The sequence below is a fragment of the Bison bison genome, unplaced genomic scaffold (genome assembly GCF_000754665.1).
Source record: "Bison bison bison isolate TAMUID 2011002044 unplaced genomic scaffold, Bison_UMD1.0 scf7180017864032, whole genome shotgun sequence".
Taxonomy (NCBI): Eukaryota; Metazoa; Chordata; class Mammalia; order Artiodactyla; family Bovidae; genus Bison; species Bison bison.
Genome location: NW_011494604.1, coordinates 3,842,792 through 3,870,314, shown reverse-complemented (window position 1 = coordinate 3,870,314; position 27,523 = coordinate 3,842,792). Strand labels below are relative to the sequence as shown.

The 27,523-nt window shown below is 38.4% G+C and overlaps 1 protein-coding gene across 5 annotated transcripts in view; it reads right to left on the bottom strand.

Annotated features, from left to right (window-relative positions):
- Positions 1–27,523, bottom strand: part of IQCG (IQ motif containing G) — a 54,308-nt gene that overhangs the window by 15,097 nt on the left and 11,688 nt on the right. For 4 of the 5 annotated variants that reach the window (XM_010834301.1, XM_010834302.1, XM_010834300.1 and 1 more), the window contains exons 2-7: positions 26,348–26,414; positions 24,240–24,510; positions 19,341–19,564; positions 17,026–17,154; positions 8,689–8,770; positions 954–1,115 (exon numbers count right to left, since the gene is read on the bottom strand). In XM_010834301.1, the coding sequence (XP_010832603.1) occupies positions 954–1,115; positions 8,689–8,770; positions 17,026–17,154; positions 19,341–19,564; positions 24,240–24,510; positions 26,348–26,355 (876 nt within the window). In that variant the 5' untranslated portion in view covers positions 26,356–26,414. The remainder of the gene's footprint in view (positions 1–953; positions 1,116–8,688; positions 8,771–17,025; positions 17,155–19,340; positions 19,565–24,239; positions 24,511–26,347; positions 26,415–27,523) is intronic. The other variant, XM_010834305.1, reaches the window with a different exon arrangement.

The window sequence follows — 27,523 nt, the reverse complement described above, 5'->3', positions numbered from 1 at the left end:
TGAAATTAAAAGACGCTTACTCCTGGGAAGGAAAGTTATGACCAACCTAGACAGCATATTGAAAAGCAGAGACATTCCTTTGCCAACAAAGGTCCGTCTAGTCAAGGCTATGGTTTTTCCTGTGGTCATGTATGGATGTGAGAGTTGGACTGTGAAGAAAGCTGAGTGCCGAAGAATTGACGTTTTTAAACTGTGGTGTTGGAGGACTCTTGAGAGTCCCTTGGACTGCAAGAAGATCCAAGCAGTCCATTCTGAAGGAGATTAGCCCTGGGATTTCTTTGGAAGGAATGATGCTAAAGCTGAAACTCCAGTACTTTGGCCACCTCATGCAAAGAGTTGACTCATTGGAAAAGACTCTGATGCTGGGAGGGATTGGGAGCAGGAGGAGAAGGGGACGACAGAGGATGAGATGGCTGGATGGCATCACTGACTCGATGGACGTGAGTCTCAGTGAACTCCAGGAGTTGGTGATGGACAGGGAGGCCTGGCGTGCTGTGATTCATGGGGTTGCAAAGAGTCGGACATGACTGAGTGACTGAACTGAACTGAACTGAACTGAATGGCAGGATGAAAAATATTGGTTGGGTAAGAAAAGTAGCAGCAAAAACCTACAGTTACTGAGTATCTTGTTTTGCCCTCTCCTGTAATTACCAGAAGAAATGGCAGGCGGCTTCATTAACTAAGGATAAAGTGACCAAGAGAAGAAAGTACAACCAATTTCAAAGTCCTTACAAAAAATCAGGAGATGTAAGCTATACCCCATCAGAATCTCTGCTTGTAAAAAAGCAAGTCTTCATCCTTTTTTTGTCTTTAACCTCAAATGTTAGGGTTGCTGGAGAGAGAGAACAAAGATCAGAGAAGTCTCCCTCTCGCACCTCCTTTGTCGGCTGAAATATCGGGAGTGACAGTTTGAAAGCCAGTCATTAGATTCATTCCTAATTAACAGTGATCACCTCAATCTCTTCCAGCAAGAGCTCTTCTGTTTTGCTACATTTTTTCTGGGTCTGGGAAATCTGCAGTTCTGTGTTTCTCTTCATATAGCGATTCTCCATATTGGTTTTTGCCTTCATCTCTTGCAACTGGTCCTTGAGGTGAGCAATATATTCATTCCGATTCTGTAGAGGTTAAGACCAGATTTCTAAATTAAAATGCATTCTACCTCCATTCAGCTCAGTCAGCGGCTTAAGCTTTTGTACTTACATATCAACAGGGAACTGGATCTGTTTTTCTGCTATCACACTATGAGAAATTTACCCAATAATCATGGATAGTATAAATGAAAATGAAAAGCAGTTCTAAGACTGTGGGATTCTTCCCTAGGCACATTATTTGGGTATCCTGTATCCACACAGATTTCCCATTACTATTTCATTTTAGTGGAAAGAGCACTGGACTAAATGACCAAAAGACCTAACTTCCCACCCAAGCCCCGCCAATTGTGTGAATTAGGACACATCAGTTAAACTCTCCAAGTCTCACCTTCTTTACAATAGAAACATTAATATCCACCCTGCCTGAAATATCTTAGCAAGTAATTATAAGGATTAATTGACAATGTGTTTGAAAATTCTTCCCAGGTTGCAAAGTGCTTGGCAACTTCTCTTCTTTTTTTAATTGCATTAACATTGGTTTATAAAATTACATCAGCTTCATGTGTGCAACATTATATTGATATTTCAACTTCTGTATACATTACAATGTGCTCAAGGCCGAAAATTTAGCTTCCATCCGTCACCATATAGTTGACACCCCTGCTTTACCCGTTTCTTACCCCCAACCCTTTCCCCTTCTGGGACCGACTACTCTGTTCTACATGTTTGTTTTGGTTTGGTTTGTTCATCCATTTTTGTTTGCTTGTTTTAGATTCCACATATGAGTGAAATTATACAGTATTTATCTTTCTTTGTCTGACTTATTTCACTTTGCATGATAATCTCAATGTCCATCCATATTGTCAAAAATAGCAAGATTCCATCTTTGTATGGATAGGAAGTATCCATTGTCTATACACTGTTGTAAACATGTACCACACCTTCTTTATCCATTTATCTGTCAATGTGAATATAGGTTGTTTCCTTATTGTGGCTGTTCTGAACAATGCTGCAATGAACACAGGGCTACATACACCTTTCTGAATTAGTGTCTTCATGTTCTTTGGATAAATACCCAGAAGTAGAATAGCAGAATCATATGGTAGTTCTTAATTTTTTGAGGGATTTCCATACTGTTTTCCAATGCTGGAGCTGCCGCTAAGATATATAGTACTAGAAAGATACTTTCAGAACAGAATTCCAAGAAGGAGTTATTTCCCCACTGGGCCTAGGAATTCTCATTTTCCTTAAATTTTTAGTGCTGGACAACTGAAAATATAGATAGATAGATACATAGATAGATACAGAAATATATCTTCCATAAGCTAGAAGAATTTGAAACTCTGATGATTATTAGAACACTATATTGACTCCGCCTCAGTCAGTCTCTTCCATCAGGAAGCTTCCATAAGCCTCTTATCCTTCTCCATCAGAGGGCAGAAAGACTGAAAACCACAATCACAGAAAACTAACCAATCTGATCACATGGACCACAGCCTTGTCTAACTCAATGACACTATGAGACATGCCATGAAGGGCCACCCGGATGGATGGGTCATGGTGGAGAGTTCTGACAAAACGCAGTCTACTGGAAAAGGGAATGGCAAACCACTTCAGTATTCTTGCCTTGAGAGCCCCATGAACAGTACGAAAATGCAAAAAGATAGGATAATGAATGATGAACTCCCCAGGTTGGTAGGTGCCCAATATGCTACTGGAGATCAGTGGAGAAATAACTCCAGAAAGAATGAAGGGATGGAGCCAAAGCAAAAACAATATCCAGTTGTGGCTGTGACTGGTGATGAAAGTAAAGTCCAGTGCTGCAAAGAGCAATATTGCATAGGAAACCTGGAATGCTAGGTCCATGAATCAAGGCAAATTGGAAGTGTTCAAACACAAGATGGCAAGAGTAAACATCAACATTTTAGGAATCAGCGAACTAAGACTGGAATAGGTGAACTTAACTCAGATGATCATTACATCTACTACTGTGGGCAACAATTCCTTAGAAGAAATGGAGTAGCCATCATATTAAAAAAAAAAAAAAAAAAGAGTCTGAAATGCAGTACTTGGATGCAATCTCAAAAACAACAGAACGATCTCTGTTCGTTTCCAAGGCAAACCATTCAATATCACATTAATCCAAGTTGATGCCTTGACCAGTAATGCTGAAGAAGCTGAAGTTCATCGGTCTTCTATGAAGATCAACAAGATCTTCTAGAACTAACACCCAAAAAAGATGTCTTTTTCATTATGAGGGACTGGAATGCAAAAGCAGGAAGTCAAGAAGTACCTGGAAGAACAGGCAAATTTGGCCTAGGAGTACAGAATGAAGTAGGGCAAAATCTAATAAAGTTTTGCCAAGAGAACGCACTGGTCATAGCAAACACCTTCTTCCAACAACACAAGAGAAGACTCTACACATGGACATCACCAGGTGGTCAACACCGAAATCAGATTGATTATATGCTTTTCAGCTAAAGATGGAGAAGCTCTATACAGTCAGCAAAAACAAGACCAGGAGCTGACTGTGGCTCAGACCATGAACTCCTTATTGCCAAATTCAGACTTAAATTGAAGAAAGTAGGGAAAAACCACTAGACCTAAATCAACTCCCTTATGATTATACAGTGGAAATGAGAAATAGATTCAAGGGATTAGATCTGAAAGACAGAGTACCTGAAGAACTATGGATGGAGGTTCGTGACATTGTGCAGGAGACAGGGATTAAGACCATCCCCAAGAAAAAGAAATGCAAAAAGGCAAAACGTCTGTCTGAGGAGGCCTTACAAATAGCTGTGAAAAGAAGAGGTGAAAGGCACAAGAGAAAAGCAAAGATATACTCATTTGAATGCAGAGTTCCAAAGAATAGCAAGGAGAGATAAGAAAGCCTTCCTCAGTGATCAATACAAAGAAATAGAGGAAAATAATAGAATGGGAAAGACTAGAGATCTCTTCAAGAAAATTAGAGATACCAAGGGAACATTTCATGCAAGGATGGGCTCAATAAAGGACAGAAATGGTATGGACCTAACAGAAGCAGAAGAAGAGGTGGCAAGAATACATAGAAGAACTGTACAAAAAAGATCTTCACAACCCAGATAATCACGATGGTGTGATCACTCACCTAGAACCAGGCATCCTGGAATGCAAAGTCAAGTGGGCCTCACTACGAACAAAGCTAGTGGAGGTGATGGAATTCCAGTTGAGCTATTTAAATCCTGAAAGATGATGCTGTCAAAGTGCTGCACTCAATATGCCAGCAAATTTGGAAAACTCAGCAGTGGCCACAGGACTGGAAAAGTCAGTTTTCATTCTAATCCCAAAGAGAGGCAATGCCAAAGAATGTTCAAACTACTGCACAATTGCACTCATCTCACACACTAGTAAAGTAATGCTCAAAATTCTACAGGCCAGGCTTTAACAGCAAGTGAACTGTCAACATCCAGATGTTCAAGCTGGATTAAGAAAAGGCAGAGGAACCAGAGATCAAATTGCCAACATCCATTGGATCATCAACAAAGCAAGCGAATTTCAGAAAAATATCTATTTCTGCTTTATTGATTATGCCAAAGCCTTTGACTGTATGGATCACAACAAACTGGAAAATTCTGAAAGAGAGGGGAATACCAGACCACCTGACCTGTCTCCTGAGAAATCTGTACGTATGTCAGGAAGGAACAGTTAGAACTGGACATGAAACAACAGACTGGTTCCAAACAGGAAAAGGAGTACGTCAAGGCTGTATATTGTCACCCTGCTTATTTAACTTATATGCAGGGTACATCATGACAAACACTGGGCTGGATGAAGCACAAGCTGGAATCAAGATTTCCAGGAGAAATATCAATAACCTCAGATATGCAGATAATACCACCCTTAAGGCAGAAAGCGAAGAAGAACTAAAAAGCCTTGTGATGAAAGTGAAAGACGAGAGTGAAAAAACTGGCTTAAAACTCAACTTTCAGAAAAGTAAGATCATGGTATCTGGTCCCATCAGTTCATGGTAAATAGATGGGGAAACAATGGAAACAGTGACAGACTTTATTTTGGGGGGCTCCAAAATCACTGCAGATGGTGACTGTAGCTATGAAATTAAAAGATGATTGCTCCTTGGAAGAAAAGCTATGACCACCCTAGACAGCATATTAAAAAGTAGAGACATTACTTTGCCAAGAAAGGTCCATCTAGTCAAAGCTATGGTTTTTCCAGTAGTCATGTATGGCTGTGAGAGTTGGACTATAAAGAAAGCTGAGAGTGGAAGAATTGATGTTTTTGAACTGTGGTGTTGGAGAAGACTCTTGGGAGTCCCTTGGACAGCTAGGAGATCCAACCGATCCATCCTAAAGGAAATCAGTCCTGAATATTCATTGGAAGGACTGATGCTGAAGGTGACACTCCCAATACTTTGGCCACCTGATGCGAAGAACTGACTCATTTGAAAAAACCCTGAGGCTGGGAAAGATTGAAGGCAGGAGAAGAAGGGGACAACAGAGGATGAGATGGTTTAATGGTTTCACTGACTCAATGGACATGAGTTTGAGTAAACTCTGGGAGTTGGTGATGGACAGGGAGGCCTGGTGAGCTGCAGTCCATGGTGTCGCAAAGAGTCTGACATGACTGAGCAACTGAACTGAACTATACTGACTCTCGGAGAAGGCAATGGCACCCCACTCCAGTACTCTTGCTTGGAAAATCCCATGGACGGAGGAGCCTATTAGGCTGCAATCCATGGGGTTGCTAAGAGTCGGACATGACTGAGCAACTTCACTTTCACTTTTCACTTTCATGCATTGGAGAAGGAAATGGCAGCCCACTCCAGTGTTCTTGCCTGGAGAATCCCAGGGATAGGGGAGCCTGGTGGGCTGCCATCTATGGGGTCACACAGAGTCGGACACGACTGAAGTGACTTAGCATAGCATAGCATACTGACTTTAAGAAGAAGCAAAGTGAAACTAAAGTCCTGATTCTGGCTAGAAAAATCTTGTAAGTTGAGAATTACAAAGACTTAACTGTCTTCAACGGTTTCATTAGAGGTTGTTGTTGTTATTCCGTTGCTAAGTCGTATCCAACTCTTTCTGATCCCATGAACTATAGCACACCAGGCTTCTCTGTCCTTCACTATCTCCCGAGTTTGCTCAAACTCATGTCCATTGAGTCAGTGATGCCATCCAACCATCTCATCCTCCCTCTGTCGCCCCTTTCACCTCTTGCCCTGAATCTTTCTTAGCAACAGGGCTTTTTCCCAAGGAGTCGGCTCGTCACATCAGGTAGTCAAAGTATTAAAGCTTGGGCTTCAGCATCAGTCTGTCCAATGAATATTCAGGATTGACTCCTTTAGGATTGACTGGTTTGATCTCCTTGCTGTCCAAGGGACTCTCAAGAGTTCTACAACACCACAGTTTAAAAGCATCAATTCTTCAGCACTCAGCCTTCTTTATGGTCCAACTGTCACATCCATACATGACTACTGGAAAAACCATAGCTTTGACTATACAGACCTTTGTTGGCAAAGTAATGTCCCTGCTTTTTTTAATACATTGTCTAGGTTTGTCATAGCTTTTCCTCCAAGGAGCAAGCATCTTTTAATTTCGTAGCTGCAGTCACTGTCCACATTGATTTTGGAGGCCAAGAAAATGAAATCTGATACTGTTTCCAATTTTTCCACATCTATTTGCCATGAGGTGATGGGACTGGATGTCATGATCTTTGTTTTTTGAATGTTGAGTTTTAAGCCAACTTTTTCACTCTCCTCTTTCACCTCTGTCAAGAGACTCTTAAGTTCCTCTTCACTTCCAGTAGGAAGCTTCACAACTCAATTATTCCCTCACATTCCAGTGATCTCCACACATACTTTCACACACTCAAGCCTGCCACCTTAATTGCTGGCATCAGTTTCTGACCCATAGGTCTCCCGTATGCATGTACTTCCTGTTTTCCAACCTTGACTTGACCACTGGTTCTTCAGTAACTCTAGAGATTTTACTTGATTTCATCTTGCCAGTTGTTTTTTGTTCAAGGTTTGTCTTCAGTCTTCTAGTCCTGGTTTCACTCCTTTTCTGATGATCAAAATATCTGAGTGATATTCTACTTTAGTTTTACTGAGCCTGAATGTAACAGCTGAGACTGAAATCCAAGAAGGTAAGTTTCACAAGCAAGTTACTTGTTGGAAAAATTATATTATCAACAATATAATGTAAAGAAAAGAGAAAAAAGAGGGTTGTGATAGTAGCGTAGGGGACTTGATTGGCACAGCCCAAAGCTGAGGTCTCTTTTGATACTATTTGGTTTGAAGTCTTAAAAGGACATTAATATAAATAACTTTTTTTTTTAATACTCAAGGAATACAAGAAGAACTTATAATAATGGTAGAGTTTTTGAGGGGAAAAAAAAGTTAAGAAACTTCTGAAAAATTCTATTCATTACAGAGAAAGCCTAAGCGTACACCAGTTTTTATAAAGTTTTTGGAGGTGACGGTGGTGCAAAAATGGTTTTCAAAGAGCGTAAGCTATAAACACAGGGTTAATAGGGATATTGAAGTAAAAATAAATAACAAAGGTACTTTAAAACTGATAATAGAAAATAAGAGAGGATGCTAAGCAAGTCAGAAGACCTAAAGATAATAAATATCTCAGAAGAAAGGCTAGTGACCTTCTTTAGACAATTCTTCCAAATATATTTTCCTAATATTCTTCTAACTTCTTTGTAGGAGATAAGGAAGATTCCTATATCTGAAGTATAAGCTTGTCCAAATAGCTAGGCAATGAAAAGCTGATATATCAGGCCATACTTAATAACTTTCTTAATTCTAATAGTCATGATACTAATTTCTAACTGCCCAAACACAGTTTTGTAAGTACTTGCTTAAAACTTGGGATGCATTTCCTTATACAGGTAAATTAGACATAAAGTAAGGCCCTAATGACCAGAAAAGCTCAATAAATCCACTCTGTAGTTGAAATATAATACAAATGACATTATTAACACTAACCATTAGGTGTAAGGAGTATTTGTGTTGTGCTTAGTCACTAAGTTGTGTCCAACCCTTTGTGACCCCATGGACTGTAGCCCACCAGGCTTCTCTGTCCATGGGGATTCTCCAGGCAAGAATACTGGAGTGGGTTGCCATGCCCTCCTCCAGGGGATCTTCCCAACCCAGGGACTGAAACCAGGTCTCCCGCATTGCAGGCAGATTCTTTACCATCTGGGCCACCAGAGAAGCCTTGTAAGGAGTATGTGATGTGCTTAAGGTACTACCTAGGACCATAATCTCCCATCTGGAACCTTGGCATACAAGAGACTGCCTGAGACAAGGTCTCCTAGAAGGAAGGAGTGGGTGATATGGTTGGATTGGTTGGGAGGGGTAAGAACAGACTAAGAGCTCCAGAGTGTTAGAGTCTCTCAAAGTTCGATTCTGGACATGTTTGTGCATTCCACCAAATATCTGCTATCCTTTTATTTTTAATATAAATATTAAAGGCAACTCAGGGAAAACAACAATTTCTTATACATAACTTCTTTTTTTGCTTGAAAAAGATGACTTCTACTTAGCTGTTATCAACCCAGTAACTTTTGGTGTTGTCCAGATAATTCTTACCTGTACTTCAGCTTGCCTTTCTTTTTTGACATTAAGCAACTGTTTTTGAAGAGATTTTATCTTCTTTCTTCCATTTTCCTCCCTAGAGAAAATAAGGATAATTTATATTTAGAGAAGTGCTTCTCAAAATTCAGTGTACACAGGTTCACCTGGAGGCTAAAGAACAGATTCCTGGGCTCTGTCCCAGATTCTAATTCATTCAGTGGAATTTGCAACTGTGCCAAGGTCCCAGGTGATGCTAATGGTACTGGTCCATGGAGCAAAATTTCAATAATATTTTTAAAAAGACTGTGATTTTGCTCTCACTTTGCTCTCTCACCATGCTGCGGTTTGCACGGTCTCTCAGCTCTGCGTTCTGGAGATGGTGCTAAAGTGGAGAGAAGTTTCTCAAATGCTGATTGCTGAAGCTTCCAATTCAAGTTTCTTGCCTCCTTCCAGTGTCAATAGATTGGCTTCAGTGCACAGGGGTGACAGGACCCGGAGACACCTTTCTTAACACCAGAAGGTGCTGGAGTGGGCTGAGGGGCTGGTCAGTCCAGAGGCTGCTGTCCATACCCCCACAAGGTTCTGGCTCAGAGCCTCGAAGCAGGGAAGAACCCCACGTTCCATGATGGGCTCAGGAGGGAGGATTTGTCAAGTGATCAAGCCCTGAGTCTTTAGAGTGGGAGCAGTGACTCCAAGACCCCAGTCTACCAGAGAACTAACCCTAGAGAGTATGAAATAGTGAGAACTCACAAAAAGGAAACCACTTGAATTAAAGACCCGGCGTCACCCAACCACCAGTAGCACCCTGTGCAGGATGCCTCATCTAAATGACAAACAAAACAAAAACAAACCCAATAATCAGCAGACAGGATTACCACCTCACTCAGCCTTGCCCATCAGAGGAAAAACAAACAAACAAATAAAACCTCAGCACAACTCTCACCCTACAAGAAGCTCACACAAACCACTGAACCAACCTTAGGAGGCAGAAACCAAAAGGAAGAAAGAATTCAACCTTCTTCAAGGAAAGAATTCAACTTTCCTAGAAGCCTGGGGAAAGGAGACCTCAAACACAATAACCTAGGAAAAAAAAAAAATGAAAAGGCAGAGAAATACTGCACAAATGAAGAAACAAACTAGAAACACAGAAATCCAAATAAATGAAGAGGAAATAGGCAAAGTACCTGAAAAAGAATTCAGAATAATGATAGTAAAGATTATCAAAAACCTTGAAAACAAAATGGAGAAAATGCAAGAATCAATTAACAAAGACTGAAAAGAATTACAGAATAAATATACAGAGACAAACAACACAATTACTGAAATTTAAAATACTCTAAAATGAATCAATAGCAGAATACCTGAAGCAGAAGAATGAATCAGTGAGCTGGAAGATAAAATGGTAGAAATAACTTCTGAAGAGCAGAATAAAGTAAAAAGAATGAAAACAGCTGAGGACAGTCTCAGAGACCTCTGGGACTATATCAAATGCACCAACATTCAAATTATAGGGGTCCTAGAAGAAGAAAAGAAAAAGAAAAGGTATGAGAAAATTTTTGAAGACATTATAGTTGAAAATTTCCCCAACATTGAAAAGGAAATAGTCAATCAAGTCCAAGAGGCACAAAGAGTCCCATACAGATAAACCCAAGGAGAAACAAGCCAAGACACATACTAATCAAACTAACAAAGACTAAACACAAAGAATATTAAAAGCAGCAAGGGAGAAGCAAGACGTAACATACAAGGGAAACCCCATATGCTTAACAGCTGATCTTTCAGCAGAAACTCTGCAGGCCAGAAGGGAATTTTAGGATATATTTAAAGTACTGAAAGGGAAAAATCTACAACCAAGATTACTGTGCCTGGCAAAAATCTCATTCAAAATTGATGGAGAAATAAAAAGCTTTTCCAACAAGCAAAGTTAAGAGAATTCAGTACCATCAAACCAGCTTTACAACAATGTTAAAGGGACTTATGTAATCAAGAAATACAACAGAAGAAAAAAGATCTACAAAATCAACCCCCAAAAATTATAAAATGGCAATAGGAACATATATATCAATAATTACCTTAAATGTAAATGGGATAAACACTCCAACCAAAAGACACAGACTGGCTGAATGGATACAAAAACAAGACCCATATATATGCTATCTATAAGAAACCCACTTCAGACCTCAAGACACATATAGCCTGAAAGTGAGAGGATGGAAAAAGTGTATTTCATGCAAATGGGAAGCAAAAGAAAGCTGAAGTAGCAATCCTCATATCAGACAAAATAGACCTTAAAATAAAGAAGATTACAAGAGATAGGGAAGGACACTACATAATGATCAAGGGATCGATCCAAGAGAAAGACATAACAATTGTAACTATCTATGCACCCAACATAGGAGCACCTCAATACATAAGACAAACACTAACAGACATAAAAGGAGAAACTGACAGTAACACAATAATAAGTAGGAAATTTTAACACCCCACTCACACCAATGGACAGATCATCAAAACAGAAAATGAATGGGGAAACACAAGCCTTAAATGATACATTAGATGAGATGGATCTTATTGATATCTTCAAGACATTCCATCCAAATGCAGAAGAATACACCTTCTTCTCAAGTGCACATGGAACATTCTCCAGGGTAGACCACATCTTGGGTCACAAATCAAACCTCAGCAAATTTAAGAAAATTGAAATCATATCAAGCATCCTTTCCAACCACAATGCTATGAAACTAGATACCAATTACAAGAAAAAAAGTGTAAGACACACAAAAACATGGAGACTAAACAACAAACTTCTAAATAATCAACAGGTTACTGAAGAAATCAAAAGGGAAATCAAAAAACTTCTAGAAACAAATGATAATTAAAACACGACAAATCAAAACCTATGGGATGCAGCAAAAGCAGTTCTAAGAGGGAAGTTTATAGCAATACAATCCTACCTCAAGAAACAAGAAAAACATTGAGTAGACAACCTAACTGTACACTTAAAACAACTGGAAAAAGAAGAAAAAAACCTAAATTAGTAGAAAGAAATAAATCATAAACACCCGAGCAGAAATAAAAAGAAAGAAACAATAGTAAAGATTAGTAAAACTAAAAGCTGGTTCTTTGAGAAGATAAACAAAATTGACAAACCTTTAGCCAGACTCATCAAGAAAAAAAAGGAAGAATCAAATCAACAAAATTAGAAATGAAAAAGGAGAGGTTACATCAGACAATGCAGAAATACAAAGGATTATAAGAGACTGGAATGAACAACTATATGGCAATAAAATGGGTAACCTGGAAGAAATGCACAGATTCTTAGAAAAGTTCAGTCTGCCAAGACTGAACCAGGAAGAAATGAAATTATGAACAACCCAATTACAAGCAATGAAATTGAAGCTGTGATCAAAAATCTCCCAAAAAATAAAAGCCCAGGACCAGATGCTTCACAGGCGAAATCTATCAAACTTAGAGAGGAGATAATGCCTATCCTTCTAAAAGTCTTTCAAAAAATTGCAGAGGAAGGAACACTTCCAAACTCATTCTATGAGGCCACCATCACCCTGAAACCCAAACCAGACAAAGATAAACCAAAAAAAGAAAACTACAGGCCAATGTCACTGATGAACATAAATGCAAAAATTCTCAACAAAATTTTAGCAAACAGAATTCAACAACACATCAAAAAGCTCATACACCATGATCAAGCTGGGTTTATTCCAGGGATGCAAGGATTCTTCAATATACTCAAATCAATCAATGTGATACACTATATTAACAAATTGAAAGATAAAAATTATATGACAATCTCAATAGATGCAGAAAAAGTCTTTGACAAAATTAAGCACCTATTTATGATTAAAAGTCTTCAAAAAATGGACACAGAAGGAACCTACCTCAACATAGTAAAGGCCACAAAAAATAAGCCTACAGCAAACATTATCCTCAATGGTGAAAAACTAAAAGCATTCCCCCTAAGATCAGGAACAATACAAAGCTGTCCACTTTCACCACTATTATTCAACATAGTTCTGGAAGTGCTAGCTACAAGCAATCAGAGAAGAAAAAGAAAAAAAAAGAATCCAGATTGGAAAAGAAGAAGTAAAGCTCTTACTGTTTGCAGATGATATGATACTGTACATAGAAAACCCTAAAGATAGTATCAGAAAATTACTAGAGCTAATCAGTGAATTTGGAAAAGTTGCAGGATACAAAATCAATACACAGAAATCACTTGCAATTCTATATAGAAAGAGAAATTAAGGAATCAATCCCATTCACCATTGCAACAAAAAGAAGTAAATATCTAGGAATAAACCTACCTAAGGAGACAAAAGAACTGTACACAGAATATTATGAATGAAAGAAATGAAAGAAATCAAAGATGACATAAACAGATGGAGAGATATTCCACGTTCCTGGGTAGGGAGAATCAATATTGTAAAAATGACTATATTGCCAAACGCAATCTACAGATTCAATACTATCCCTATCAAATTATCAATGGCATTTTTCACGTAATTAGAACAAAAAATTTCACAATTCATGTGGGAACACAGAAGAACCCGAATAGCCAAAGCAGTCTTGAGAAAGAAGAATGGAGGTGGAGGAATCAACCTTCCTGACTTCAGATACAAAGCTACAGACATCAAGACAGTATGGTACTGGCACAAAAACAGAAATATAGACCAATGCAACAAGATAGAAAGCCCAGAGATAAACCCATGCACCTATGGGTACCTTATTTTTGACAAAAGAGGCAAGAATATACCATGGGGCAAAGACAGCCTCTTCAATAAATGGTGCTGGGAAAACTGGCCAGCTACATGTAAAAGAATGAAATTAGAACACTTCCTAACAACATACACAAAGATAAACTCAAAATGATTAAGGACCTAAATGTAAGACCAGAAACTATAAAACTCTTGCTACTGCTACTGCTGCTAAGTCACTTCAGTAGCGTCCGACCCTGTGCGACCCCAAAGATGGCAGCCTACCAGGCTCCCCTGTCCCTGGGATTCTCTAGGCAAGAACACTGGAGTGGGTTGCCATTTCCTTCTCCAATGCATGAAAGTGAAAAGTGAAAGTGAAGTCGCTCAGTCATACCCGACTCTTAGCAACCCCATGGACTGCTAAGGAGCCTACCAGGCTCCTCCGTCCATGGGATTTTCCAGGCAAGAGTATTGGAGTGGGTTGCCACTGCCTTCTCCCTAAAACTCTTAGAGGAAAACATAGGCAGAACACTTGATGACATAAACCAAAGCAAGATCCTCTATGACCCACCTCCTAGAGTAATGGAAATAAAAACAAAAGTAAACAAATGGGACCCGATTAAACTTAAAAGTTTTTGCACAACAAAGGAAGCTATAAGCAAGGTGAAAAGACAACCCTCAGAATGGGAGAAAATAATAGCAAATGAAACAACTGACAAAGGATTAACTTCCAAAATATACAAGCAGCTCATACAACTCAATACCAGAAAAACAAACCACCCAATCAAAAAGTGGGAAAAAGACCTAAACAGACATTTCTCCAAAGAAGATATACAGATGGCTAACAAACACATGAAAAGATACTCAACATCATTCTTTATTCAGTTCAGTCATTCAGTCATGTCTGACTCTTTGCGACCCCATGAATCGCAGCATGCCAGGCCTCACTGTCCATCACCAACTCCTGGAGTTCACCCAAACTCATGTGCATCAAGTCAGTGATGCTATCCAGCCATCTCATCCTCTGTCATCCCCTTCTCCTCCTGCCCCCAATCCCTCCCAGCATCAGGGTCTTTTCCAATGAGTCAACTCTTCTCATGAGGTGGCCAAAGTATTGGAGTTTCAGCCTCAGCATCAGTCCTTCCAATGAATACCCAGGACTGGTCTCCTTAGGATGGACTGGTTGGATCTCCTTGCAGTCCAAGGGACTCGCAAGAATCTTCTCCAGCATTCATTATTAGAGAAATACAAACCAAAGCTACAATAAGATATCACCTCATACCAGTCAGAATGGCCTTCATCAAAAAGTCTACAAACAATAAATGCTGGAGAGCGTGTGGAGAAAAGGAAATGCTCTGGCACTGTTGGTGGGAATGTAAATTAATACAGCCACTATGGAAGATGGCATGGAGATTCCTTAAATAACTACAAATAAAACCACCATATGACCCAGCAATCCTACTCCTAGGCATATACCCTGAGGAAACCAAAATTGAAAGAGACACATGTATCCCATTGTTCATTGCAGCACTATTTACAATTGCTAGAACATGAAAGCAACCTAGATGTCCATTGACAGATGAATGGATAAAGAAGTTGTGGTACATGTACACAATGGAATTTACTCAGCCATAAGAAGGAACACATTTGAGTCAGTTCTAATGAGGTGGATGAACCTAGAACTCATATGCAGAGTGAAGTGAACCAGAAAGAGAAAGATAAATACCATCTTCTAATGCATATATACAGAATCTAGAAAAATGGTACTGAAGAATTTATTTACAGGGCAACAATGGAGAAACAGACATAGAGAATAGACTTAGGGACATGGGGAGAGGGGAGGAGAGGGTGAGATGTATGGAAAGAGTAATACGGAAACTTACATAACCATATGTAAAATAGACAGCTGGGAATTTGCTGTATGGCTCAGGAAACTCAAACAGGGGCTCTGTATCAACCTAGACGGGTGGGATGGGGAGGGAGATGGGAGGGAGGTTCAAAAGGGAGGGGGTATATGTATACGTATGGCTGATTCATGTTGAGGTTTGACAGAAAACAGCAATTATCCTTCAATAAAAAAATAACCTAATTTTTAAAAAAGATTGTGATTTTAGTAAACTGGAAGGGGATTTTCTGGCTTATCAGTGTTGTATCTAAAATTGCTGCTGCTGAGAACAAGCTAAGAAGAGGATGAACAGGAAGAGGAAAAAGAAGAATCTTTTCTATTCTGAGCACCTCTTAAAATATAAGGACATAATCCCTGTCATCACTCCTGTTTTACAGATGAGGAAAACGCACATAGAGAGTTGAGGTGACTTGCTGCAGAGGATCTGAGAATGTGCCCCACAGACCTCCAAGTACAGGCAATGTGAGCAAATAAGGGTCCAAGCTCTCGACTCTGAATCCCTCCACTGTGTGTGCTCTGGGGCCACCCTTCCCACAGACTGCTCCCAGCCAAGTTTTGAGGGTGGCAGGGATAAGGCCATCCCTTCCTAGGAGACTCTGGACTTTTCTGATGTTTGACTTTGGCTCACGGACTCCCTGCTGACCTTGCCAAATCATCCTTAGATTGCAGGGTGGTCTCATCCACCCAACCTTCCCTCTCCTTCACTTAGGGTGAGTCTAGCATTGAGTCCAAAGCCTCCCTCCCCATTTTCTCTCACTTAAGGGTTTCCCTGATAAAAATCTTTACATTAATAATCTCATCTTGGCATCTATCTCTAAGAAGATACAGACTCACACACTTGTCATAGTCACACAAGTGGTAAATGGCAGAGCAGAATTCAAACTCAGTATTGTCTGAATGAGAATTTAACTATTTTATGTTGTTCTTAGAAACAGAATTCTGCTTATCTCCAGCAATCTCTTTATTTAGGTTTAAAATAAAATAACAGAACAATACAATAAAAAAAATAATACCTATCTTAGCTTGAGCTGCTATAATAAAAATATCATAGATTGGAAGGCTTATAAACAGAGAAATTCATTGCTCACAGTTCTGGAGGCTATTAAGTCCAAGATCCGGGTGCCATCCAATTCAGTGTCTGGTGAGAACCTGTCACCTGGTTCACAATTGCCAATTTTCATTTGTATCTACATGACAGAAGAGGAAGGCAGCTCTCCTGGGTCTTGTTTATAAGGGCACTAATCCCATTGATGAGGGCTCCATCCTTAAGACCTACTCACTGACCAAAGACGTCCAATCTCCTAAAACCATCACTCTGGAGGTTAGGATTCCAAAAACTGAGGTTAGAGGAGCACAAACATTCAGTCTATAGCAACAACAATAACAACAACAAAAAAACCTTATCATTAAGTAGCATCTAGAGAAATCCTGCTAACTAGAATCTTGAGATTGTCATTGCCAAAACAAACCATAGATTATGCACTACCCATCTGTGTAGTACATATATTGTACTATACATATTATAGATACAGATAACCGAAGCCCAGAAATTGAGCTATTGTTCCAGCAGAACTCTGAATAGAACCCAACTTTCTGACTTCTAGTTATCTCCCCTTAAAAGCAAAAACTTGATTTACTTTAGAAATCTAAGACTTCCAGTAAGAGTTTTATAACACTTTATTTTTTATTTTTTTTTTAAGGCAACAAAGCAAATAAACCTAAACTTACTCTCACCTGGCAATGGTATCATAGAAATGCATTTTGCTTTCCCTCTCTTTGCCCAAAGCTTTCAGGAGATTGGTGAAAGTGCCTTCTTCTTGCAACTCCTCCAAAGTTTCTGTAATTACATCACTCAAAAATTGCCTGCAAGGAGAAACAAAAAAGATGAATCAGTAAGATATATTTCCCCACATTCACAAAGGGCTACAGAAATCACACAAGTTAAGACCCAGAAGGACCATCATAACTAAATTTGAATTATTCTTGGAAGGCAGAAATAGTTTAGTATTAGAAAATCTACTAATGGAAATCATCACATTAATGAGGACAAAAGGAGAAAAAAGCCAAATGATCATCACATCATTTAAAAACAAACAACTCTTAGCAAAAAAGAGAAACTCCTTAACCGGAAAAAGTTCACATACTGAGGACTAACGGACCTGGAATGTACAGCATGATATTGTGTATACAACATTTAAGAACATGTAAAACTATGAACGTGAAAGTCAAAGTTAGTCACTCAGTCATGTCCGACTCTTTGTGACCCCACAGACTGTAGCCCAGCAGGTTCCTCTGGCCATGAGATTCTCCAGGCAAGAATACTGGAGTGGGCTGCCATTTCCTTCTCCAGGGGATCTTCCTGACCCAGGGACCAAACCCAGGTCTCTCGCATTGCAGGCAGACTCTTTACTATCTGAGCCATCTATATGTATCGTTTAAATAAAATACTTACATACCTAATAAAAGTATCACAACATATACAAGAGAACAATAAACAACAAATTCAGAAGAAATATTTGGGGGAAGGGTGAGGGGACTAGAATCAGAGTTACAATCGTCAGTTGTACCTGACATATTTTATTTGGAAAAAAAAACTCTTAAAGCTATCATGTAAAATGTTAAGATTTGGTGGTTATATACATAAGGATTATTTATATAATCCTTTTAATAAAATATAAATAATAAAATATAATAATAATCCTTTAATAAAATATAAAAATATAATATATATATTTTATATAAAATATAAATATTTTTATATTTTATATAAAATATAATAATAATCCTTTTAATAAAATATAATAATTTTATTCTTCACATTTTTGTGCATTCTTGAAATATTTCATAATTTTGAAAAAGTTAAATCATTTAAAAATTTTTGTATAAAGAGCTAATACAACATATTTTAGAGATGAGTGAATCCAGACTCAGGAAGATTACATGCCTTCCTTCCCCAAGTTCACAGAACTAGCTTGAAAAAGAGATAGAACTATTTAATTCAGACTCTTCACTCCTAGTCCATTGACTATTCTCTCCTAGGTAGAGAACTTTAATTACTGTTATTTAATGTTTTGATATAGAATCAGCAAGAAGTATTCTTACCGTTTTACATAATTATTACCAATAGTTCACACAAAAAAATTCAATAACTATATTGAGAAAATAAATACGATGAAGTCATGTCAGTTGAAAAACTATGATCCCACACACTGAGAATGAAAGGACATTAACTAGCAGCTTATAAACAGGACACCATCTTGAAGGGATGCAAATGTGAAACCAGATTATTTCTAGCAAGAGATGATACCCTCTGGGGAGGGTCTAAAGCGGGGGTCAGCAAGTTTTTCTGTAATTGGACAAACAGTAAATGTTTTTGGTTTTGCAGGACATAAACTCCCTGTTGAAACTACTCGACTCTGCTGTTATCCCATGAAAGCAGTCATAGACAATATATAAAATGGGCAATGCTGTATTCCAGTAAAATTTGTTTTCAAAAACAGACTACAGGCTGGATTTGGCTAGTGGCCCTGGGTAATTGCTATAAACCCTTATTTACCAAAAATTACTATCATAAAGTTATACTTTCTTTTAAACTTAACAGGATTCTTTGTCAGCAAGCCAGTTGACAATGAAAAACTGAGTAATAAGAATGGAAATTGAGACTGCTTAAGAACTCCTCAGGATTAAGAGAGTTTAAAATTTGACTACTTTGATAGTATCTATCTCTTACTAAAGAATAAAGCATCACAAGAGCCACCAATCTCTGCCAAGCACTTGGCTGATACCTCCCTCCAAAGTTATCATTATTCTCATTTTTAAAAACTGTAAACAAAGGCTCAATAACTTCCCCAACCATATAGCCACCACATTAACACTTTTACTTGTACCACACTTCCCCTAGAAAGCCCTTGGCTAATTCTATTATCTGCAGTCACTTGGATATAATGACCAATCCATTAAGAGAAGAGAGCAGTCAGCCACCCCTGTACTCACTCCTCATCCATCTAGAAATACATTATCACATTTCCAAATGTGCTGTCCTTCCTTACCTATCAATCTGAATTTTCTTCAGTGTCTCTGCATTCATTATGGTCTGCCTTGTGGGTTTTTTGAAGATAAGATCTTGCACTTTGTTAAACTGGCCTCCTTGTCTGATTTCCGGCAACTTGGGTTCTTCTTTATGTACCAATGGACTGGATATTTTTGAGGGGTTTGATGCCAGTGGAACTTTTCCTGAGCTTCTTCCTTCTAAATGCATTTCTTTGTTATCCTTCTAAAAACAATAAATGATGTTTCATGTTAAAGACAGATTTTTAAAACAAAAAGAAATAATGCTATATGAGGGCCTCTTCCTCCATTTTATTTTATTTTTTTTTTCCTTTTTTTTTGTTTTGTTTTTTTTTTTTTCTCTTTATTTCAGATATACACATGCTCCCCAACTTCCTCCATTTTAAACCTCTTGTAATATCAGTACCAGAAAATTATCCTCTTCTTCAGCTACATCAAACTGCATGCTCTGCTGTTTTGTGTCTTCCTGCCTTTAGACAACATTCCCACTCTCTGTCATTCCCCAAACTGGTAAACTTTAAGACTATGACCAAAGACACAGTTCTCTGCGAAACATCTCTATTAGCAGACATTTACCATTTATAATTATTTGTATAAATATCTCCATTAAATTATAAATTCCATGAGGAGAGGGACAGTGTCTTACAGATCTTGGTGCACCTCAAATTCTTTTTGGAACAAGATAATATTAAATAAATGTGGCCATCTTTATAATCCCATTGTTTAGAACAATGTCCAGGATACAGCAAAGACTCAAATGTTCGCTGAACACATGAATCTGAAATACAGTCAATCCCTTGGTAACTGTGGAGGATTGGTCTGATCCACCACCACACCCCTGACCCAGCCCTCAAGGAGACCAGACTCCACAGATCCTGAAGTCCCTTATGTAAAATGGCATAGTATTTGTATATAACCTGTTTACATCCTCTCATATACTTTAAATAATCTCTAGATGACCTATAATACTAAAACAATGTAAATACTATGTATATAGCTGCCAGCACACAGCAAATTCAAGTTATGCTTTTGGGAACTTATTGGAATTTTTTTCTGAATATTTTTGATCCATGGTTGCTTGAATCTGCAGATGTGGAACCCACAGATATGGAGGGTCCACTGTATAAAGAATTAAAAGAGAATCATACTAAAGAGTAGGAGCCAATAGTGTATTAGTGGTGTGGTATAGATTTCGAAGTTCATGTGGGGAAAAGCCAAAAAAATTTATTTTTCAGACCCAAACTTGAATAGTAAGAGGTAAGCATTACCATCTTTCAACTGGGACAGGATACATCTTTAAGTTGATGATTCCTATTTAATCTGTGGCTAAAACCTTGAGCCAATGGGAAACCATATAACATAGCGGTTATGCAGTACATATGGGACTCTGAAACCAGACTTCCTTGTTTAAATCCTGGCCCTGTTACTAAACCACATTGACTTTAGACAACTATTTTAATATCTCTATGCCTCCATTTTCCTATTGATAAAATAGGGATAATAATAGTACTTGCCATCTTGCAGTTATTGAGGAAAGAAAAAAAGGAAGGAAGGAGAAAAAGAAAGAAAAAGGGCATTTAGAACACTACACAGAACCATGTAAGTTCAACATTTGATATGATTACTTAAATTCTTGAGCTAATCCTATGCACAGAAGAGTTTTATTTGCATAAAAGCCTAGGTCTTCCTTAGTTAAACTTCAATTAGATTAGTTTTTAAAAAAAACTATCAATAAAGATTAATAAATACACACTCAACAGCATTTTTCCTTTATCAACAGCAAGCAAAGATTCAGATCTGAGGAAAACATACATATGCAAGTACAAAAAAAATGCTACATTAAATAAGAATTAAATTTTAAAATACTCCTTTCAATTAAAATTGATATGACTGACTACAAAGAGAACAGAAACCATAGAATTCCAACAATTAAATTGAAAACTCAGTTCAGTCAGTTCAGTCACTCAGTCGTGTCCGACTCTTTGCAACCCCATGAATCACAGCACGCCAGGCCTCCCTGTCCATCACCAACTCCCGGAGTTCACTCAGACTCACGTCCATCAAGTCAGTAATGTCATCCAGCCATCTCATCCTTTGTCGTCCCCTTTTCCTCCTGCCCCCAATCCCTCCCAGGATCAGAGTCTTTTCCAATGAGTCAATTCTTCACATGAGGTGGCCAAAGTACTGGAGTTTCAGCTTTAGCATCATTCCTTCCAAAGAAATCCCAGGGCTGATCTCCTTTAGGATGGACTGGTTAGATCTCCTTGCAGTCCAAGGGACTCTCAAGAGTCTTCTCCAACACCACAGTTCAAAAGCATCAATTCTTCGGCGCTCAGCTTTCTTCACAGTCCAACTCTCACATCCATACATGACCACTGGAAAAACCATAGCCTTGACTAGACAGACCTTGGTTGTCAAAGTAATGTCTCTGCTTTTCAATATGCTATCTAGGTTGGTCATAACTCTCCTTCCAAGGAGTAAGCGTCTTTTAATTTCATGGCTGCAATCACCATCTGCAGTGATTTTGGAGCCCCAAAAAATAAAGTCTGACACTGTTTCCACTGTTTCCCCCATCGATTTCCCATGAAGTGATGGGACCAGATGCCCTATGCATAAATAAAGCTTTAAGTGTGTGGATGGTTATTACTCTAGATTTTCTAGTCTAGGGAGGGAATGGGAAACGTAAGGCCTGGAAAGTTTGTTCTTTCTGATCGCCCTAACCATCGTTCCTCTACCTTTGTGCTCGCGCATCTGGAAAAGGAAGCAAATGTGTCAAATGGCCTGATGAACAGATTACTAGAAATAAATATGAGTTTTTAGAAGAGAACTTAAAGGAACTAGCTAAATATTCTGGTCCATTCACCTCCTTGTACGGGAGGGTGTTAGATCCTAAGGGAAAAAATAAGAACAGTATTCCCTGTAAGGGAGCTCTTTCCAAAGTTCAGATCAATTACTCCCACTTCTGGTAGAACTTAGTACATTAGTATGTTTTTCATAATTCCATTTCATGATTCTTTAGTTATAAAAATGGTTGTGGAAGAGGGATAATGCTAACTAAACTTTCATCCCAGTGTTGTTATTATAAAGCTCAACAATGTGAAGCTTTTAAAGAAAGAAAACATCCACATTAGTACTAAGGTTTTTAAATATTTATCTTATGCAGGGCAATGGTACTGTAAAAATTTGTGAGTTAGAACAACTATAATACTATAAAATGAAAAATTATTTTAAGAGTCACAGTTTTAAAAGTTATATAACTAACATATTCTGAAAGGGGCTTTTAAGTTCTATTAATCAGAATAAGAGTATAAACCTTTACTATTTATATTTCTATAAAATCATAAGCAGGGCTTCTCTCTGTCATGTCAGAAAATTTTGTGGGTGAAGATCATAAACCAGAATAAAACTGGAGAAATTTTGTTCTTTTATGTACTGGAATGGTGACCACTACTGAATGTTGTTTATAAATTTGTATTTTTCTTTCTCTCTTGAGTTTCTATGATGGAAAAGTACCCTTTTTAAAGCCTAACAGTAAATATCATTGAGAAAACTTTATCTTGTTAACTGAAGATATTTAGTGAGGGTAGTGTCTCTTCTGTACTATCTGTTAACAAACAATTTAAGAATTAGACTAATTTTAAGTGTACTGAAAGGTTTAGTTCTTGGATTTCCAGATGTCTTTGCTTTTCATAAATTAATAAGGAAACTAATTTGTTGCAAAATTTCTATAATACCCATAATGTTTTAAAATCACCCTAAAACTCATAGAATGTTAGTATTAGAAGGGCTCATTTAGTTAAAACTCCACCACAATTCATTCATAAATGAGAAAACTAAGACTGAGAAAGTGAAATGAATTGCTTATTGCACAATTCAACCATAATGATCCTGTAACTTCAAATCCACTTTTAAAACTCTAATAAAAGTTTTGTGAATCCAGTTTATAAATATAGCAGTAGTAATAATAATAATAATTATAAAATTGTAAGGGGCAATTAAAGGGAAATTTAATTTTCTAGTCACAGTAAATATGGACTTCTTTTCTATTAGACATGAAAATTAATTTACCCTCTCATTTTTATAGCAAGTTGCATTTATCACAGAATCAGATATATTCTGTACAAATTATATAATTTTGTTAAACTTAATAAATATGTACTTAAAATAAAATGTAATAAAATTTGTACTTAAAAATTGTTTCTGGTTTAAGGGCTTAAGAATTTATGAAAGATTTTGCTCACTACCAAGCTGAGTTTTTTGTAACTCAGTGGTGCTTTGAGGGAGGAATCCATAACATCATTGAAAATGTAATGGCTAATGCAATAATGCGGCTGGATATTCAGAAAAGCAGATTGCAACATATTTAGCAATGACAAAGTCATTTTAGATGAAAGCAGTGTTGACAGGGTCCAGTTGAATTTCCTCCCCCCTGGTGTTCAGTTAGCTTTTGTGCTGTTGTGCTTAATCACTCAGTCCAACTCTGCAACCCCATGGACTGTAGCCCACCAGGCTCCTCTGTCCATGGGGATTCTCTAGGCAAGAATACTGGAGTGGGTTGCCAGCTGACAAATACCAATACAAGACAAATAAGACAACACAATTATTTATCTCCTCAGTATATATATTGTATTTATACTGATTTATCTATGGACTTTTTAGAATAACACCAATATATCAGGAGAAAAGGATATTTTGTGAGATGTACCATGAGCTATGTCTATTTCACTCCATTAACTGAGAGTACATATCTTAGATAATTACTGTAGCCCTTTACCTGACTAGAAGGTGCTATTCCCCAAGTTGAATTGAATGGCGTAGGTACTGCAAATGATGGAGAGATAAAGAGAAAGCAAAAATTAAGTAATGGTGAATGTATATACCATGCTGATGCTTTGTCTTTTTTCATACTGAACTGGCATGATATAGTTTAGAATGGAGAGCTGGTCTGTGGTGTCCTCCAGAACTGCAGAGATCCTCAGCACGTCTAGAATGGATAGCGGCTTCATGATTTCTGGGCTGGTTTCTATGACTGCTTCTTTGGCTGTTTCTTCCTTTTCTTCTACAGAAGCATTAGGTGGTTCTCCTGTCACTGACACCGTCACTTCAGAAGGCCAAGCTTCTGGAGGAAGATTTGAGGCTTCCAGTTGACCTCTAAAGAAAGAAGGAAGGAAAAAAATAAGTCAGCCATCAAATGTTTAAAATGACTTAAATCCAAAAACACAGGCAGCATGTAGATGGGTTCCTGTAAAGTCCATTTTGCCATATACTCAAGAGAATGAACGGAAGAACTTTGCAGATGATTCTGCTTAATAACCCCCAGTAACATTCTGACTTGCCAAAGAAAAGCAACTTATTGTTCATAAAAGATGTGGAGCCCCTGCTCTTTGATTATGCTTAACCAGTTTGAACTTGAGCCAAATAAACTTTTTTTCTAGCAACATTTTCAGGTGCTAACCAAAACTGTCTCATGGTTATGTTAACTGAAAGCTGAGCCTCTCTGTACACCAGGTGCCAAATCAAATCCTGGAGACAGAGTTTGGGGTGGAGAAAAGGATAGCTAGCTTTATTGCTTTGCCAGGCAAAGAGGAACCTAAAACCATGTTCTGTCTCAAAAAACCAAGAGTCCCAACCCTAGAGAATTTGATGAGGGTCAAAGGTGGCATCTCTAACAAGATTAGAGTGTGGGCAGAATTTGCACTTTCTTAATCTCATTTTAGGTGGTGGGTCTTCTAATCTTGATGAGCTTCTCTGTTCCCTTTCATCTTGCCTCTGGTGATTTTTGGCTGCTTCTCCCTTGATTGGGCTTCCCTGATAGCTTAGTTGGTAAAGAATCCACCTGCAATACGGGAGACCTGGGTTCCATCCCTGGTTTAGGAAGGTCCCCTGGAGAAGGGAAAGGCTACCCACTCCAGTATTCTGGTCTGGAGAATTCCATGGACTGTATAGTCCAGGGGGTTGCAAAGAGTCGGACACGACTGGGCTACTTTTCATTTTCACTTTCCCTTGATTAGCTTCCCAGGTGGCTCCCATGGTAAAGAACCCACCTGCCAATGCAGGAGACATAAGAGGTGCTGGTTCGATCTCTGGGTAGGGAAGATCCCCTGGAAAAGGAAATGGCACCCCACTCCAGTATTCTTGCCTAGAGAATCCCCGTGGACAGAGGAGCCTGGAGGGCTACAGTCCATGGGGTCGAAAAGAATGGGACATGACTGAAGCAACTTAGCACGTACACCCTTGATTAGCAACTGTTCAAATCTGTCCTTTGGAACTCAAGGAAAGTTATAATGCTGGAGTCTTGCCTACAAGAAATGGGAGACAGAAAGGCCTCCATGACTGGGAGCCCTACAGGGCCCTGCTCCATTTCAATTAGCAAAAAGTGGAATGGAGTAGCCATTCTCAAGGTGGCCCATATGAGTCTCACCTTCTTGTACTCATGCCCTTCTGTGGTCTTCCCCACACTGAATAGGATTAACCTATACAAGCAAAAGGATATTGTGGCTTCCAAGACCAGGTGATTTTGAGACATTAAAGTTTCTCTATCATTTTCTCAAATCTCTCACTCTGTGGGAATCCAGATGCCTTGTCATGAGGATACTTCAGAAGCCCTATGAAAAGTCTCATGAGAGTGAGGAACTAAGGCCTCTTGACGAAAGACAGCATCAACTTGCCAACTCTGTAAACGAGCATCTTGGAGTGGATACCCTAGCCCCAGTCAAGTCTTCAGATGACTGCAGCCCTGACCAGCTTCAGCTTATAAGAAACCCCAAAACAGAACCATCCCACTAAGCTGCTCCTCAATTCTTGACCCATATAACCAAGCTACTCCCAAATTCCTGACCTTCAGAAACTATGTGAAATAATAAACATTTATATTTTTAAGTCACTAAGTTTTGGAGTAATTTGTTACACAGCTAGGGTAAATAATACACAGAAATTTAATATAAGTCATTTCATAAATATATATAATAAACTGGAATTTGGAACATACTCTTCCATTCTTCTTGAGTTAGTTTTAATTTTCTTGGTACATTATAATCTCACGGAAATGCAATCACCTAAAGTGGGAAAAAACATTGAGATTAGTTTAAGGGAGTGTTGAATGACATTTATCTCTATACTCTCCCACTAAGAGAAAAAGAAGTACAAGAGCTGTGGCTTATCCCCTTTAGCTTTGCAGAGCAGTATCAGAGATGGAAGAATCACTGCCATCAAATGGCACAGGTCTATTTAGTATCCAGCTTAACTACTGGCAGATAAATGCAATCTTCGTGTTTCTTAAGGCAAATTAATGCCAATGTAGGGCTTCCCTGGTGGCTCAGCAGTAAAGAATCTGACTGCAATGCAGGAGATATGTGTTTGATCTCCGGGTCAGAAAGATCCCCTACAGAAAGAAATGGCAACACATTCCAGAATTCTTGCCTGAGATATCCCATGGACAGAGGAGCCTGGTAGGCTACAGTTCACATGGACATGACTTAGCAACTCAACCACCACCACCAATGTCCAATATGTCTTTTGTATCTTTTTAAATTATATTCTGAGTATTAACTGGTAATCTCCATATACAACAGATTTACTTTTCTGTTATTCTGATTACTAAAATATTTGATGGTTCCATTCCCCTATCTGCTAGATTAACAGAATTTACTGCATCCAGAAAAACAATTGCCATTATACCTAGAAAAACTATTTATCCTGAAAATAAGTTTAATACTGCTATCAATATGTTATCCTTCCTCAGTAAAGGAAAGTCCTTTCTGGTTAAATAAGCTTTACAATGAGAACAGACTACGGAGAATTTTGCCATATACAGAGCAAACAGTGAATAGTAAGTTTCCAGTATGATCTTGTCTACAATAAAGTGATCCTTAGGAGGGTGGTACAAGTATGTCCCATGCAACAAACATTTTATATGCAAAACTGAAAGAATATTATAGATGTTCAAGCTGGTTTTAGAAAAGGCAGAGGAACCAGAGATCCAACATCTGCTGGATCATCGAAAAAGCAAGAGAGTTCCAGAAAAACATCTATTTCTGCTTTATTGACTATGCCAGAGCCTTTGACTGTGTGGATCACAATAAACTGTGGAAAATTATGAAAGAGATGGGCATACCAGACCACCTGACCTGCCCCTTGAGAAACCTGTATGCAGGTCAGGAAGCAA